The following is an 18,528-nucleotide window of genomic DNA, read 5'->3' on the forward strand; positions in this document are numbered from 1 at the left end:
CCGGAAGTTGCAGACTGTATGCAACGGTCATCTTTACGGATCTTGCGTCACTGCTTCTTTAAAGCAGGGAGCCGTGAACGGCCAGGCCACGGAATCCCGGAGCAGATGGACCGTGACGGAGCCTAAAAACACGGACCAGAACCCGTACCACAACCTGGATTAAATACCGGGACTTTACTGGGGGGGGTAAAAAAAAGATTAAACTGGATAATAACCTTGTGTATCGGAGCTTTTGATCGGAGTGAAGGCGCTCAAGTAGCCGGGTAAGTCCCCCCTTTTCCTCGGTATTTTCACTACGTTTCACTTTTTCAGTTTTAGTTCTGGTTCTGTTTTTGCTAGTTTCGTTAAACCGCTGTTAGCATTGCGGCTTCTTCGGCTGCCCCGTCGTTGAATCCACGGGTGTGGGCCTTCTGTAGCCCGGCTATCGTCCTCCTTCCTCCAGTTTGTTTTCATCAGGAGGGAGCGGCTCTCCTCCTCCTCCTCTTGTCCTGTTGGCAGTCACACTCCTGTATCTTCACACACTTTAACATCAAATTGCTTCAACTTTAATCCTCAAAACGACATTTCTATCCTCAATTTTTCATATCATATTGTGGGTTTATACGGAACTCTGCATGGATCTTATTTACTATAAAAAATGAATACAAAAAAATCCATATAAATGAAATATTCCTATAATAGTTTTAAGAATATGTATTTTATTTAGTCATTTTTCAGTTTGAATTTTGAAACTAACTCTTAATATTGACAAATAAATAGTAAGTGTTATGTTTATTTTTACAAATACATTTTTAAAGGATCTCTTAATTTAAACCCTTCGTAAAAAGGCGACTTTTATTTTGAATCATGTTCATGAGCTTTATTGTGAAAGTCAGTTTTTAGCCGTATCCGGCCTCGGAACGTGGTTACCATGGCATTTCCCACCTTTTTCTAACCACAGCAGGTGTGACGGTTAGAATACGGCACTTCGTTTTAACTCCTAGCGATCCAAATAAAATGGCTTCTAGTCAAAAACTGCATGTTGTGTCAAAAACCATTTAATTCATGGTTATTTTCATATTTCTACTTTGATTATAATTTAAGGTGTGCTTACGTAAATATAAAGAAGGTTAAGAGTCAAATAACATAACACTTTATAAGCCGAGTTTCGTTGCTTATTTACATTATAGAGGGATTTAACTGAAAACTAGCAACATTACAGCAGTAGCAGAAAGATAACCTGAAAGTAAATTGTTTTCCTACTATTTATGAAGTAACAGAAGTAGTTTTAAAACGGTATTACCTTAGTAAGAGTTAGAGGTACTAATTTGTAACATATCCTCTTCGGAACATCAGAGTTGGCAATATTCATATCGCTAACGATTATTTGAAGGGTAGTAACTTTTGGCTAGCACATTCCAAGTGTTTTGAACATAAATTTTTTTGTTTTAATGTAATATTTAGCCAGTTGGACTGAGTTAATTTAGTAATTGATTAATCTATAGATTGTTCCAACAATTAATCGTATAAAAAAAGAAGAGATGCAAATAAACAAATAATTAAATTTCCTTTTCAAATTACAAAATATATATATTTTTTTATTGCCAAACATGCAACAACATGACATTAATTTAGTAAATCTGAACCATGTGATACTAAAATTGCTGAGTTTAAACATATTTACAGACAAAGGTGTTTAATCTTGAATGCACAATTCAAATAGTTAATTTACGTATGTTGGCTGTTTTTTAGCAAATGGCCTTTTTTTGAGCCTGTTTTTTCAAGTTCACAATTAATCGATTACTAAATTAGTTGATGGTTATTTCAATAGTTGATTAACGATTTATCCGATTAATCGTTTCAGCCCTGACGTCAAAATAAAAGTATCATGAGAGAGACGGTAAAACGAACACAAGCCTCTCACCACAAACGAGTAAAGTTTGTCCGTATGACCGTGTTTATTTGGGAAGGTATGTTTTCTGTGGGCCTTTTAAAAAAGGAACCTGGCTGACATGGATTTTACTTCCTGATGAAGAGTGGAAGTGACGGCTGGATCGTTGTGGTTCTCCTCAGAGCGGCTGAGATAAACCTCACACTTTGCCCCGAGCTGCACACGTCTCCCCCCTTCATCGCTGCAGGATGCTGCGTTCACAGAGTCTGTTCGAATCAGTCGCAGCCCTTGACCTCTGAACTGTTTCATTATTCGCTTCCCTGTGTGAAGCATCAAAGCAGCTCCTGAAATCACATCCACTCTGGATTTAAACTAAGGCTGCATGTTACTAATCAGTTATTGTGACGATTAATCACATAAAATTTGGCACATTTTTCATTGAACCACTTTAGCCTTTTTACACAATATTTGAAATGCATTAAAATACAATTTTGTGGATTAATTAATGTACATCAGAAGGTGCTTAATAGATTTTTTTTATTTTTTGCACAGTTTTAACCAGATAAAGGTAAAACAATCCCAGTTGAGTTCTAGGTAGAACATATTTACAGACAAGGAAGGTTTTTCATCTTAAATACAAAATTATATATTCTTTGTATAGTTTTGGCTTAATTACTGCTCTGACTGTGTTGTTTTAACAAGTGGAAATTTTTAGAGTTTGATTATTTAAATAATAGATTAATCACTATTAATCGTTAACTTAAGCATCTTAAATTTAGACCGATTTAATCTTCTGCTCACAGTTTAGGATGCTTTTTACATCACAAATTGAATCAGATCTAAAATGTAGAATTAGTTTGAAGTGCTACCTCCCTAAACACATAATTTTAATTTTAGAAACTGAAACAAAATCATCCACTTTGTTTTCAAAAAAGCCCTTTAAATTGTTATTTTCAACTCCTGCTACCCGACCATATTTTGAGTCTTGCCAGGTTGTGTCTACACCCCATTTTTCTGGCTAATTAAACAACGTGAACCCGAGTGTCTGGACCCGAGTTCTGCAACCGGATCGGTCGGCCAGTGAGACCTGAATTCCTCCTCAGACGTCACAGAGGAGAGCGGCAATGAGAAACAGCTGCAGGATCTGAATCCCGGCGCGCATACAAAACACAAATCTGATAGAAACAATTTACAGCGAGCCGGCACTCCCCTGCGTAAACGACGTCACCGTGACAACAGCCTCCACATCTGGAAAGCATCAGTCGTGTGTTAGCTCAACACTATCTCTGCAGTGGGATGATCTCATGCTGCTCAGCTGTGTGTAATCAGGGACTCCTTTAGGAAGATGAAGACCCTTAGGGTGCGTTCACACCAGCCCTGTTTGGTCCGCTTTAATCAAACTCAAGTTTGTTTATTTAGGAAGTCCGATTCGTTTGGGAAGGTGTGAATGCACCATCGAACTCCGATCTGGACTGAAAAAGGCAACTCTGGTTACCTAAAAACTGGAGACAGTTCAAAAAGCAGGAAGTGGACCACAGCGCAGGGAATTCTGGGTAATTAAAACCAAAACAAACAGCCTGTGGTGTTTTACGATTAATCAGATTAAAAAATGGCAAGAAAATACATTTTTTATTGCTCATATTAGTTCAGTTTTGGCTCAATTACTGTTGAGTTGAGAGTTTTTTTTAGCCTGTATGCTCAAGTTAGCAATTAATAACTTACTAAATTAGTTGACATTTCAATAATTGGTTAATGCGATTAATTGCTTCATACCTTAAATCAATATAAAAGTTAATAGACAAGAGAGAGAGGGTAAACAAACAGAAACCTCTCAAGACAAAAGAGAAACCCTTCAACGGCTAAAATCTGACTACTCCATTTTTGTTTACGTTTTGAGGTTTTAGTGTCGTTTCCTTCAGTGGTTCCTGGTGCAGCGCCCCCACAGGCGAGGAGGGGAACAGCTTTTTCAATCAGCTTGGTTCTTTTCACACAGCACAGTGTGAAAGTGAACCGCAGCAACTGAAAATATAACAAATATAACAATTTTAGCCTCCAGTCAAAACAAGTCTACTGGATTGTCAGGAGTGAAAACGTCCTTAGTCATATAAAAAAAATAATCAAAAGTAAGAGGCGTTCACTGGTGAACTTGTCAATAAATCACAGTTGTAGGTTTCACTTGGTGTGTGAAGAGAAAGAATTGAGGAAGACTTAAAAACTCAGTTTTATTTGCTGGGTTCCTTCACCAAAAAATATAAAAATTATTGAAAATGTGTCTTCAGTGAAGCTGCGTCTGAAAATCTGGCTTAAAATGGCACCAAATCAAAATAAATGTAATTTTTTCAGCCTTTCATTGGCTTTCGAGGCATCGTGATCTGTAAACAAAAAGAAATGTGAGGGAGCGGCGCGCTGACTGATGAAACATTTAAATAGAAACAAGACGCCTCCTCAGGCTGCAGACACACAGGGAAGAGGATGAGGATGGTGATGATGGTGATGATGCACATCGCCTGCGTCACGCCGTTGGCACGCCAACGCAGCATGGAGGACTTCCTGTCCCGCCTCCGGCCATGTTTGATGCTGCATCACAGATATGGATCATTTCCATAGTCAGATAGTAACTAGTTACAATCACTCAAAACAAATCACATCTAGGAGTATTTTTTTTACTACGCTGTACTTTTTACTTTTACCTGAGTGATGTTATTATGAAGTATTTCTACTCTTATTTGAGTAAAATTTCTGGATTTTTTTACCCACTGAATGGAAAAACAATCATATTTAACCAATAATTCGCCAGACACAGACCTGCAGAAACTGATTTGGAAAAATGTTACTTTGATTTTGTTGGTTTTTGATTATAAATTATTGTCAAAATTTCCACTAAACTTTATATTTTGGTTTGCCTGATGATGTAATTTTTAAATATTTAAAATTTTTATTTGTATGTTTTCTCGTGTCCTACTGATAATTTGTTTTAAATAAATAAACTAAATAACTGAGCGAATGTTGCTACTTACTACCCAGTAATATATTATACAGCCGTAGTATTTACATTTTCTCTTCTTTTTTTAGGCCTTTTTCCCCAAAATGGCCGACACCGAGGTCTCCTTATCCCCGGCACTCTGCCCGCTCCACATTAGCCCCGCCCACTCTGCCCAGCCGCCGCCGCCAACCTCCTCCTCCTCTCCCACCACCTTCTCCTGCCCTTCCTCGCCCTCCAGTGCCTCTTCCTCCTCCTTGTCTTCTTCATCCTCCTCCTGCTCTGAAAGTTCCTCAGACTGCCCCAACCATCACCACCACCACCACCACCATCATCATCCTCGCCCTCAGCTCCAGCTGCCGCCGCCGCCGCCCCTCAGCGAGCAGCCGTCGTCGCCCAGCGCCAGCCCGCGCAGCTCCAGCCCCAGCGGCAGCATCGGCAGCACCGGCAGCCTGGGCAGCAGCAGCGAAGGCATCGGCAGCAGCGGCGTGTCGAGCGGCGGCGACCAGCGGGGCCCCAGCCCGCTGCTGGACGTCATCTCCGAGGACGCCATGGAGATGGACCTGGTCGTCGATCAAGGTAACGACTTCCAAACAGATTAAAGTTTCCGTCTGATATGAAAACGGATCGTAAACTAATTTCTCCAGGACGAAGGTCCAGATTTACGGCTCCCAGCTGATAATAATTAGCTATAAACAGAAGTGATTTATTTAGATTTGAGACGGCTGCAGCTCTAAAACCAAATTAATTTAAGTCATGAAAATAAGACACATTAAACATCAAGCTGTCACAATAAGCAATAAATCAATTAATCACATGAAAAACTAAAACTAACTCAATAATTTACATTTGCATGATTTATTGTTTCTTTTTCTACCAAAAACTGGATGATTAAAATATTCTGTCTGGTACTTTGGCCTCAACTAGCAACTTGTTTTTGAAGGACAGACTTCATAATTCATTTTGTTGTTTTGTTCATTTATTTTGGATTTTTATAATGTAATCCAGTTTTTGCATTATTTATTTAAGAACTACTTGCTAAATATTTAGCAGGCAACCCAGAAATCAATGCTGTTTTTAGCTAAACATTTAGTTTGCTAAATGTTTAGCTAAATATTTAACTTACCTGCTAAATACTTGTAATATAAATATTGCTTGCTTTATTTAGGTTGAATATTAGCTAAATATTTAGCTAATATGCAAATTAGCTTTCTGAAAAGCAGAAGTATGAACTAAATATTTATCTAGGATGCTAAATATTTAGATTCTAGCTAAATATTTAGCTAATATGCAAATTAGCTTTCAGAAAATCAGAATTGTGAGGTAAACCTTTAACTTTCCAGGTAGATATTTAGCAAGCAACTTAAATATTGCATGCTCTTGGTGAGAAGCAAAAGTGAGAACTAAATTGTCTAAACTAAATATTAACTAAATATTTCATTTGAAAGCTAAATAGTTATTTTTTAAACTAAATATTAAGCTTGTGATTTACATATTTAGCTTGACGTTTTTAAAAGTAGGACTGAAATGGTGAAAGTGTGACCTTGAATTTTTGAACATTATTCCTCTACGACTGCCTACATAAACCATTTTATTGCGGTTATATTTAACCGACTTTATGAATGTGATGAAGACGAGCTGCTAACGGATCTTCATCTACTTCCTCCTCTTCCTCCAGTGATTGACCCAGAGGTGGCGCTCAAGGCTTGTCAGGAGGTTCTTCTTAAAGTGAAGCTGCTCGACAACAAACAGCAGCAAGACGACCAGAAGCAGCACCAGCAGCATGCGGACACGACCGACTGCTGCGGCCCGCCGTGGCACATGAACCCTGACACCAGCTCCATCAGAGAGGAAGAGGAGGAGAACGACGACGAAGGACAGAGAGAGACTCCTGCCGCCCAGAAGCAGACGCCTCCTGCAGCGCCGTCCGAGTCGCCTTCGCAGTCGTCTTCCAAGCAGTCGTGGCTGCTGCGGCTGTTCGAGTCGAAGCTGTTCGACGTTTCCATGGCGATCTCTTACCTGTACAAGTCGAAGGAGCCGGGCGTCCAGGCGTACATCGGGAACCGGCTCTTCAGCTTCCCGGACGGCGAGGTGGACTTCTACCTGCCGCAGCTCCTCAACATGTACGTCCACATGGACACGGAGGTGGGCGACGCCATCAAACCTTACCTGGTGAGTCCTCACGCGCACACACACAGCAATAGACACACACACACTCACACACACACACACACACACATCTGGTGACGCCGCATTATGTCACGACATCACAATATGGAATAATGTAATAAAATGTGGCTTCAAAATGTAATAAAACATAATTAAAGCTGCAATATGTAATAAAATCCTTGGTTTTATACTTTCTGCCACATTATGTAATAACATTATCACATTTATGTCGACATTACAAAAGGTGGCGACCACTGCACTTTGTTTCATTTCTGCTACGGACATTGTGGATAGGGGTGAAGCGGGGAAGAGGAGTAAATTTCTGCCAGAAAACTTCAAATTTTGAGATTAATCTCAAGAATTTTTGAGAAAAATGTGAACATTTCTGAGCTGCACGTCTAAAATTTGAGGTGAAAATCAAGGACATATTTTCAGAAAAAACAAAGAAATTTCTGAGCTACAAAAGTAGAAAATTTTCAAGAAAAAAAAAAACACTGATATTTTGGGATTAAAACTTGAGATTTCAAAGTTCTAAAAATTAATTTTTTTTTACTTTTGAATCAAAGAAGTTCCAAAAGTTGAACATTTTCGACTTTACAGGCTCAGAAAATCTCCATTATTTTTTTTTCTTTCAAGAAAACTTCTGACATTAGTCTCAAAATATGTTTGTTTTTTTTTTTTTTTTTTTTTTTTCTCTTCCAGATTTTTGACTTTTGGAGCTCACAAATTTCTGAGCATTTTTTTGTTTTGTTTCTTTTTTTAGTTCTTTGGCAGGAAAAATTTGTATATTTTCATCTACAATGGGTTTAATATTTGTGTTTCAAAATAACCTAAATTGCTGACCTTGTTGATTTTCTACATCTTTATTCATTCATACCATAACGACGTACGTTTTGGGTTAATAAATACTGGTTTAACCGCTCCTGGTTACTGTACATCTGTACAGGAGTTCCTGTTGGCATTGCAGAAGCTAACCCTGAGATTTGTCCTTCAGGTCCACCGCTGCAGGTCCAGCATCACCTTCTCCCTGCTGTCCGCCTGGCTGCTGGGCGCCTACTCCTCCGACATGCACATCTCCACGCAGCGCCACTCCAGAGGCACCAAGCTCAGAAAGCTCATCCTGTCTGACGACCTCAAGCCGCGGTCGGACGAGCCTCGGTCCGTTTCAGGGTCCGTCTCCGACAGCCCGCTGCCCTCGCCGCCCCACCGCCACCGGCGCCACAACAGCAGCAACGTGGACGCCTGCGGCTCCCCGGACAGCGCCGACCAGGGGGACGTGTTCGTCTCTCCGTCCAGGAGGACCCACCAGAGATCCAAGTCCGACGCCACCATGGCGAGCGGCTTCCCCGGCGCCGGCCTCAGGCGGACGGGCAGCAACCCGAAGGTGGAGGCGGTCCAGGAAGAGGTGAGAGGTCGTCACGTCAGGACGGGTTTCTGCTGCGATAACAACCAGTAAATCACCACAAACACTTAATCAATATCTACAGATAATGTTCAATAATTTCACTGAACTTCAGAACCGCACAGCATTCTGGGAGTTGTAGGCAGAGGAAAGACTTTAGCTGCTTAAACTGTCGAGGCTAGCTAAGCTAAGCTAAGTTGGTAGAATCTGCTAACTCACCCACTCTGGTTACCTAGCAACCCACTCATTCCTTGGTTACCTAGCAACGACCTGCTGAGTAACTGGCACAGCAGCAGTTTAAGGTTTCACTGCTGTGCCTCATAACTGTTTAAAAATAAAACCAAAAACGATCTCATGGAGCTAAAACTGATAGGTAAATATTTAAAATAAAAATCAATAATTATTGATATCGACTGATATGAATCGCTTATATCGCGATACGTTTATCAGCCACATTGTCCAGCCCTATCTAGCGGTTGTCATTTATCATGAAATTTTATTATCATAAGAATTTTGATTTGTTGTTGCCCCAATAAATTTTAGTTAATGATGCTTTAAAAAACTGACTTTATTAGAAATGGGTTTTTTTTCCACAGTTTGTCTGTTCCACTACCAGTAAATTTAAAAATATGATTAAATATGTTATTCTGTGGGGGCTGCACAGTGGCGCAGTTGGTAGAGCTGTTGCCTTGCAGCACAAAGGTTCTGGGTTCAATTCCCAACCCCAGTCTTTCTGCATGGAGTTTGCATGTTCTCCCTGTGCATGGTGGGTTTTCTCCAGGTACAAAAACATGACAGTCAGGTTAATTGGCCTTTCCAAATTGCCCCTAGGTGTATGTGTCCTGTGTGTTTCTGTGTTGCCCTGCGACGGACTGGCGACCTGCCCAGGGTGACCCCGCCTCCCGCCCGGAATGCTAGCTGGAGATAGGCACCAGCAACCCCCCTGACCCCACTGAGGGACAAGGGTGCAAGAAAATGGATGGATGTTATTGTGTGCAGTTTAATTATTAACTACATTTCCACAAATGCAAAAAAGTTTTTTTTTTTTTTTTACGTTGGTGTAATATTGAGGAAGTTTTGCAGACATTTTGTAGTGGCAATGCTGCCGGTTTGCATTCCAGATGTTTTTCATGTTGCACAGAATCTGCAGATGATCTAAAAGCACCACTGATTCTGAAGGAAACTCATCCAAAATAAACCCCAGACAATCCAACCCAAGCAGGAAAATCTGATGGTTGTCTGGTTTTTAACGGACACAGACGGTTTTAGCTGGAAGCAAACACGATGCGAAGTCAAATGAGGAAGGTGAAACTGGTTTCCAGTCAAAGTTTGCAGAGAAACCAAAAGATAAAAGTGTGTTGTCACATTCCAGGCTGGCAGCTCGGTCACATCCAGGCTCTGAGCCAGACGTTCTCTGTGACGTGGTCGGAGAAAATACCTACTTAAAGAAACAACTGCTGTCACTTTTGTTCTCATTTTCCACTTCATCTGAAATGTATTAGTCGATTCTGGTTTGGAAAAACTGAATCTGGGAAATAAAGCTTCTTTATTGTCTGCAGCTGAACTTTTGAACTGCCGATAAGGAAAAGCTGCTCTGTTTGATTTTGATCTCGCTTCCTTTGCAGAACTAGAAAGAAATTCTGGTGCAGATTAGACAGAGCAACCAACCGAGGCATTGAACTGAGAAAGTCAAACATTTTCTCTGAGTTTGGCTGCAGACGTTGAGACGTTAGGAATGTTTGCTGCTGACATGACAGACTGCGGCTGTCATGTCAGCAGGTACGTTCAGGTTCAGCTTGTTTAACTTGCAAAAGAGAACGGAGAGCGCCGGAAGCCTGGCTGGGAGACGGACGCGTCCAACTGGATGTTGATGCAACACAATCCGAGCTGCGTCAGACGTTTGCTTACAGCCGGGCTTCAGGAAGGCCCGTCCATCTGACGTCTGGTTCATAATCAGACACAAAGTTTGCTCCGATTTGGTGAAGCCTTTTCTTTCAACGCTTGGTTGTTTAATGCGGACGGGAAGTACAGAACGCAGTTCTTCTCTGTTCGTCTTTTACCTGAAAGGCGGAAGCTCGATTTTTGAAACTTCCTCTTTTGCCTCTTTGCGTCACAAAGAGATGAAAGTGGACTGGAGCACAATGTGAGAGAAGTTCAGAGGGAGAGGAACACGACACGCCGCCGCCAAGCAACATAAACTAGCCGTTGTGGAAAGGAGTGGTTGCCGTGGAGACGGAGCGGAGGAGGTGGCCCGGTTTTGATAAGACGAGGGTCGGCTTACGGCAGGAGGACGCAGATGCAACAGATGCCAGACTCCATTTAAAATATTCATGATGCAAATGCAAACTACTCTTAACCAGCGAGATTTCTCTTTTTTTTTAAATGAAAATTAACATTTGAGCAATAATTAAATGAATTGTCGGACGTTAATTTCCTGTTTCTGGTTGTTGCACATTTTCTTATCATTTTAGATCAGTGTGGTGACACTCTGAAGATGTTGCAACACAAAGGGGCCAAGATAATTATTATATTACAATGTTCGCTGACAGTTATTTTACCTAAAGTACATGTGAGTTCAGTGTTTGGCTTTCAGCCTGTTTGGTCTCAATCAAAGGATGTAAAAACACTTTAACCAGAATTCATTTTATTGTCATCGAGCACAAAAGAAAGCACAATGAAATTTTAAAAATGGCAAGTAAAATAACTGAATAAAATAATAATAAATGAGTATCTCAATAAATGTAAAAATATAGTGGAAACAACTGGGATGTTATGGATAAAAAACAGAAATAAATGATGATCAGGTTTTTGATGAATTAGCTGCTGCATCTTTCTGATTAGTGAGTTTATTTTTATACATCTTTGTGTTAATTATTGTAGAATATACAAAACCTGTCATGAATTACGGCCGGACAATAAATCAATAACGTGTTTATGTATCTCAATAAACACGTGATCAATATCAATAGATAATACATTTGATGGAATATTGAATAATTGATTCAGAACCAATTAAATTAGTGTAAATAAATGCATCAGATAATTTTTTTAGAAACTTCTGCAAAGAAATAGAGAAATTTTATGGAAAAAAGTTTTGAAAATTTTATAGAAAAACGTCAAATTTATTTTGTTTAATTTCATAAATTTTCTGGACATTTCTGAGTTTGAAAAGTCGAAAAAATTTTGAATTAATTTCAGAATCTTCCTAGACAAAACAGGAAAATTTGAGTTTGAATAGTTGAAAATTTGCTGGAAAATCTCCAGAAATTGTTTCAAAAGTTAACATTTTTCCAACTTCTGAAATTCTAGAATATTTCTGAAATTTGTATCAAAATTTGACTTTTTTATTTTTTTCTGGCAAATCTTTTGAGAATTTTATTTATTTATTTATTTTTTTGTGGAAATTTACTCCATTTTAAAAACTGTTTTCTATTTCAAAGCCCTGAAACTCGTGTTCATGTGGCGTTGGAGAGGTGTAGCAGGGATTATCGGGTCGTTTTTTGATGTTTTGGGTCCTCTTTGTGAATCTGAACCCGTTTGCAGCCGGAGCGTCTCCGTCCTCAGAGGGAGTTCGTCAAGTCTCTGTTCTGCATCGGGAAGCGTTTGGCCACGCTGCCCACCAAGGAGCAGAAGACGCAGCGGCTGATCTCGGAGCTGTCGCTGCTCAACCACAAGCTGCCGGCCCGGGTCTGGTTACCGACCGCCGAGCACCAGCACCACGTCTGCAGGGTCCCCCACACCCAGGCCGTCGTCCTCAACTCCAAGGACAAGGTCGGTTCAGAAGCCCCCTTTACTCTGACGTCCCGAAGTAAAACACAGGGCAACAAGGTGTCTGAGGTTTCCTTTAACATTTAAACCAGCGGCGACAGACATTCTCATTTTGGGCCAGATTAAGATTATTAATGTTCTTAAAGGGCCGGTTCTGCCATAATTGATAAAACCCATTATCAACATGTTATAATATTAACAATTATCTGTCCCTTCATTTAAAATTAAATGATTTTTTTAAAACATTAATCTGTCCTTCAAGGAATTTGCTATTTTTTTATTTTTTTAATCACAGATTTTGTGACATCACTTGAGACAATATTTGTGCTTATGTATGACAGTAAATAGGACTTTTTTACTCTCCATATCAATGATGATCCATTACTTGGCTAAAGCAGCAGGTAGTAGAAGTAAGAAATACTGCCACCTGTAGGTGGGAGTTAGTATCACTTCAATCCAATGTTCAAAAGCTGGATTTCTTTTAACCATAAAATTGCGCAAATTGAAATGATGGAAATAAATTTGCGTGATAATTGAAAAAAAAACAACAACAAAACTTTAACTTGAATTTAAATAAACATCAGTGTATCAGAAGTAAGAAATACTGCCACCTGCAGGTGGGAGTTGGTATCATTTAAACCGAATCATTTCAACATTAGAATAAAACCTGTTGGAGGTTTTAAAAAACTCAAATCCAGCAGAACTCAAACCAAATATCCACAGCTTTGGATTAAAGCCTGAACCAGAAAAGATTCACTGGAAATGGTTTAAATTTGATGCTTTTCATAAAGTCTGAAGAATAATGGACTCATTACATGTGAACATATTGGGTGTGCATGCCACACTTTTAAGCTTTTTTTATTGTAAACGTTTGAAGACCAGCATCCTTTTCTTTCCACCTCCCTGCTGTCCACTACTTTGTGTTGATCTGCCACATAAAAATCAGCTGAAATTCATTAAAGTTTGTCAGAAAAATTGTGAAAATGCATTTAAAAGCCTTTGTTGTGTATTTGTTCCTCCTCCTTCAGGCGCCGTACATCATCTACGTGGAGGTCCTGGAGTGCGACAGCTTCGAGACGTCTCCGGTTCCCACGCGGATCCCGGAGACCCGGATCCGCTCGGCGCGCTCTGCGGAGAACCTGGACTGCGGAACGCCCGGAAACGGCTGCAGCAGCATGACCTCGGAGCACAGAGCAGGAAGTTTCTCCACCGTGCCGAACTACGACAACGACGACGACGCCTGGGCGACCGACGACATCGGGCAGCTGCAGGTGGAGGTAACGGCCTCAGATTAGCTACTGATAACTGGAGCTAAAACTGCCACCTGAGTTCTAGTAAGAACAGATTTACAGACAAAATTTAACACAATGTTTATATTTTTGTACAGTTTTAGTTTGATGATTGTGTTGAGAAAATCGCCTTTTTTGAGATTTAACGATTAATGGATTAGTGGATGATTATTTCAATAATTGATTAATCAGATTAATTGTCTCACTCTCGGTTTGTTCAGGAGAAACCATAAACAAGTTTTGTTTTTTCAGGGAGAGGCTCAGACCAGCAGCAGCGACAACATCAGCCAGTTTTCAGTCGACAGCATCACGAGCCTGGAGAGCAAGGAGCCCGTCTTCATCGCTGCTGGAGACATCAGGTCTGAGTCAAACTCGAGGCCCGCGGGCCAAACCCGGCCCGCCGCGGCTCTTTAGGTGGCCCTCCTGACTCCAGAGGGACTCATAAATAGAGCCTTGTTTGGTTTTCAGCTGGATGATGCCAAATTTTATATAAATAAATCAATTCTGTGATCACGGAAATTCACGTAAAATCAGCAAATTACCACATTTTTTCATGCTAACGCTTCAGTAGCTGCGTTTCCATTACAAATGTTCAGTTTCTGAGATTAATCTATATTCTGCTAAGGTAAAAACAAACAGTTTTTGGTGTTTCTAGAAGGCAGTGAAGCGGCGTCGTCCGATTGGTCGTCTGATTTCTGCTTCCATGTTTGTTTTTAGACGCCGTCTGTCGGAGAACCTCGCTCAGACTCCAACCACGTTCAGGAGAGACCCAGAGGACCCGTCTGCCGTCGCTCTCAAGGAACCCTGGGAGGAGAAAGTCAGGTTGGTCCTCTAACGCAGTCCTTCTCAAACTGTGGCCCTCTGACGCCCCCTAGTGGCCCGCTGGGTACTGCATGTAAACAAACGTTCATTAGCTCATCGATCGACGCTACAGCTAGCTCACCAAATGATTGTGTTTAACAACAATAATGAATAAATGGATTAAAAACGGGTCACTGAAAAGAAAAACAGAAAATACAGGTGGAAAGAAAAGAAGCAACACTAGGATATGATTGGACGAAGAGAAGTCGGATATGATTGGTTGAAGAGAAGTCAGAGTATTAATGACTGATTCGATTCTTTTGAACAGTTCGTTCACGGCCAAATTACAGCTGTTGTTGTTTTTATTTAATTACAAATGATTTAATCTGAAAATTATTTTTGTATTTAATTGTGCAGAAGAGGATTTTTGTTTCAGACAAAGCAACTCAATTTTATTTTTTAAATTGCTTCTAAATTACAAATAAAATGTAAAATGTTATTAATGTTCACAACCCAACTCCTTATTTTATCTCCATGTGTTTCTCATCATTTTACTGTAAAAACCTGTAATTAACCCAAAACGCTCAGTTTGGCTGAGCACATTTACACAAACCACCTTTTTCATTAGACGACAACGATACTTTAATTTCAGGTTGTTTGTATTTAGATGTTACTGCAGGTATGTTTAAGTTGGTGTTTGTTAAATGGGTTAAGTAAGCTAACACTGCTCTGTCCCTCACCTGAGTTTCTTCTTCTGTGGTGCCGTCAGGCGGATCAGAGAAGGCTCTCCTTACGGCCACCTGCCCAACTGGAGGCTGCTGTCGGTCATCGTGAAATGTGGAGACGACCTGAGGCAGGAGCTGCTGGCCTACCAGTTCCTCAAGCAGCTGCAGGTAAACCAGCGACATTTAAGGCCCAAGTTTCAAATCTCCGCCTGGATGCTTTTGCTTATTTTCATTGTTTGAAGTTCTTTAAGTGTCCTATGAGTGAATATTTTTGCCCTTTTCTCCATAACAACTCGAGCTTTCAATATCTAGTAGTTATCTTCACAATTTCCCACCTATTGAAAGTGTTTCATCAGATTAAACCAAAGACCAACTGGCTCCCTGTAGCGGAGGGAGTGAAATTGGCTGGAAAGCACAACGTCTCACCTTTCAGAAACTGTTTGACATTTTCCTACATTGTCAGAGTTATGGTACCGCCGATTAGAAGTTAATTGAATAAATAATCAACAGATCAATCCTCCACTGAAAGAGCACTGATTTTCACATGTTGATCATTTAAATCTGTTTCAGCTGTAAAAGTGTTTCTTATTTAAAAAGTTAATTTAGTCATTTGTTGTATATTTTTAAATAAAATTGAGTGTTTTATTCGATTGATCACCAGGATAATTGATAACTGAAGCAATGATCAGTTGCAGGCCTGCAGCATCTGCCTGGTCTTCATGTTTTTCTGTGACTTTCAGTCCATCTGGCAGCAGGAGCGAGTTCCTCTGTGGATCAAACCCTACAAGATCCTGGTGATGTCATCAGACAGCGGGATGATCGAGCCTGTCCTCAACGCCGTCTCCCTGCACCAGGTAGGCCGACCTTTGACCCCCACAAAGCCCAGGCTTAACATTTGATCACATCAAACTTTAATCCGTCGTGTTTCCGTGTTTCTGTGTTGACGATAATGTAAAAATAAACAGATTTTTGTTTGTTTCAATCAGGTGAGGAAGCAGAGCCAGCTGTCGCTGCTGGACTACTTCCTGCAGGAACACGGCAGCTTCACCACCGAGGCGTTCCTCACGGCTCAGAGGAACTTCGTCCAGAGCTGCGCCGGATACAGCCTCATCTGCTACCTGCTGCAGGTCAAGGACAGGTGAGCAGGGAAAGAAATTCAGCTTCAACTTAAAGTAAACAGGGTAAAAATTTAATCTCTGAATTTTTCCTACCATTTCTGATTTTATTTGGGGGTTTTTGTCGCTTTATTTTCTAAAATTACACGTTAAAAATAAAATATTGACCGTTATTAATTGTTTGACAGAATATCAGTGTCACGCTGCGAGAATTTGTGTTTCATTATGAGAATATAATCTGACTATTAGCAGAATAAAGAGACATTTTTACCAGAAGAACGTCTTTAATTACGAGACAAAAATTGTTTTAAAGAGAAAAAATCTTCTAAAGTTAAGATTTAACAAAAATGTCTCACTGTGAAATAAATCCCTACAGCCCATGATAATCTGAAGCCGCAGATTAAATAATTAAATAAACAGTAAAATTAGGAGAATAACAGCCAATATGCAATAGATAGTAAAGAAACCGGTTGACGTGTTTTGGTTCTGATTTCGTTCCAATTGTGTTTTGGTTCCGGTCGTGCTTTGGTTCTGATCGTGTTTTGGTTCTCTTTTGGTTCCGGTCGTGTTTTGGTTCTGATCATGTTTTGGTTCTGTTTTGGTTCCGGTCGTGTTTTGGTTCTCTTTTGGTTCCGGTTCTGTTTTGGTTCCGGTCGTGTTTTGGTTCTCTTTTGGTTCCGGTTCTCTTTTGGTTCCGGTCGTGTTTTGGTTCTGATCGACCCGTTCTGTGTGACCCGGCAGACACAACGGGAACATCCTGCTGGACTCCGAAGGCCACATCATCCACATCGACTTCGGCTTCATCCTCTCCAGCTCTCCCAGGAACCTCGGCTTCGAGACGTCCGCCTTCAAACTCACGTCAGAGTTCGTAGACGTGAGTGGAACTGGGAACCAGTTTATTGAACTGGAAAGGCTTTTAATTTGACAGATTTCTCTGGTGTTTCCAGGTGATGGGCGGCCTCGATGGAGACATGTTTATTTACTACAAGATGCTGATGCTGCAGGGTCTGATTGCAGCCAGGAAGCACATGGAGAAGGTGCTGCAGATCGTAGAAATCATGCAGCAAGGTAAAAATAAAACGTGCAGCACCTTTTATCTGTGCAATATTAACCACAGTTATGAAGCAGCTGCTTTTATAGCCTCTTTTACTGCACAGCGGCTTGTTTAAGCCTCATTAAAACCCCATTTTATGACTTCAGCTGTAAAAGAAACGCCATAAAATACTTTGATTTAACTCACTTAATTACTGTATTGTCCAAGAATCAGTTTAGAGATTTCAAGGAGTTAAATAAATACGCTAGTAGTACCAAGGTACAACAGTGATGCAATCAAAATGAAAAGTAAATTTTATGTAATGAATTTTAAATAAAACGGGAATAAATGCATCTTAATCAGATTGTTTAAAGTAGGGTTGTCCAAAGTGTGGCCCGGGGCCCGTCTGTGGCTCTGAAATGATTTTGTTCTTCCAACTAAGAACAAAATCTTTTGTTTATCTCAACATATGAAATGTTCATTTTCAAACGTAAAATAATGAATTGAATAATAATTTAAAAATGGCTGCAAAAAGATGCAACCGTTCATCTTTGAAAAGCAGAAGTAGAGCCTCCTGCTAAATCAACAAGAATGCAGCAAGTGGTTTCTTAATGATGAGTCGGCAACAAAACGCTCATCTTTTCCAGCAGCCATTGTACAGCAGTAAAACGAAATGTGTGCATTTCGTTTTATGTACACATAAACAAAACCCAAATTTATGTACACAATTGGGTTGCTAGGCAACAGCTCAGAATGACTCAGCATTACGGAGATTTTGAAACGACTCGTTTTCCAGACACCAGAAACGGCTGGTGGTTTATTTTAAGCACTTTGGCTGCTTTTAGAAGCAAATGGAAATACAGAAAATGTTCAAAATGTGAATTTTGAATAATAGATCTCCTAAAAGTCTCATTTTTTGTTGTTGTTTTGTTTTTTTTTGGTCCAGGCTCCCACCTGCCCTGCTTCCACGGCTCCAGCACCATCCGGGGCCTGAAGGAGCGTTTCCACATGTCCCTGACGGAGGAGCAGCTCCAGCTGCTGGTGGAGCAGCTGGTGGACGGGTCCATGCGCTCCATCACCACAAAACTCTACGACTCCTTCCAGTACGTCACCAACGGCATCATGTGACCTGTGACCCCGGCGGAAAACGCAAACAAACAAACAAAAAAAAAAACACACCTCTGCTGCCACTTTCTGTTTGGGATTCAGGAGTTACCGTGGCAACGACTGGATTTACTGGATTTTGTGATTCTTCTGGAATCGGATGGATCTGATCTGGCTTTTGTTCGGATCTTGGAAAAATGCAGCATCTGGATCGTTTTCGGATCACAAACACTAAACGTGTCGGACGGCATCGGGCATGAGTTTACTGTGCT

At 40.5% G+C, this 18,528-nt stretch overlaps 1 protein-coding gene and 1 long non-coding RNA gene across 2 annotated transcripts in view; one reads left to right on the top strand and one right to left on the bottom strand.

Annotated features, from left to right (window-relative positions):
• LOC145553914 (uncharacterized) overlaps window positions 1-1,396 on the bottom strand; it is a 6,614-nt gene extending 5,218 nt beyond the window's left edge. Inside the window, exons 1-2 of the long non-coding RNA XR_014089953.1 lie at window positions 1,283-1,396; window positions 2-488 (exon numbers count right to left, since the gene is read on the bottom strand). This is a non-coding gene — a long non-coding RNA (uncharacterized LOC145553914). The remainder of the gene's footprint in view (window position 1; window positions 489-1,282) is intronic.
• Window positions 130-18,415, top strand: LOC103472641 (phosphatidylinositol 4-kinase beta). The gene is made up of 14 exons (XM_081613039.1): window positions 130-263; window positions 4,943-5,429; window positions 6,529-7,022; window positions 8,014-8,424; window positions 11,965-12,192; window positions 13,218-13,466; window positions 13,731-13,837; window positions 14,196-14,300; window positions 15,049-15,172; window positions 15,745-15,858; window positions 15,991-16,142; window positions 16,861-16,993; window positions 17,067-17,187; window positions 18,099-18,415. Exons 2-14 carry the CDS (start codon window positions 4,958-4,960, stop codon window positions 18,278-18,280), a joined length of 2,892 nt encoding a protein of 963 aa, XP_081469165.1. The 5' UTR covers window positions 130-263; window positions 4,943-4,957; the 3' UTR covers window positions 18,281-18,415.
• The last annotated feature ends 113 nt before the right edge of the window (window positions 18,416-18,528 follow it).

Source organism: Poecilia reticulata, chromosome 11 (genome assembly GCF_904066995.2).
Source record: "Poecilia reticulata chromosome 11, P_reticulata-male-v2, whole genome shotgun sequence".
NCBI lineage: Eukaryota > Metazoa > Chordata > Actinopteri > Cyprinodontiformes > Poeciliidae > Poecilia > Poecilia reticulata.

Coding starts and splice junctions, on each gene's coding strand:
- LOC103472641 (XM_081613039.1), top strand. CDS start 4,958: ATGGCCGACACCGAGGTCTCCTTATCCCCGGCACTCTGCCCGCTCCAC. Junction 12,193..13,217: donor TCCTCAACTCCAAGGACAAG/GTCGGTTCAGAA, acceptor CTCCTCCTTCAG/GCGCCGTACATCATCTACGT. Junction 16,143..16,860: donor CTGCTGCAGGTCAAGGACAG/GTGAGCAGGGAA, acceptor GTGACCCGGCAG/ACACAACGGGAACATCCTGC.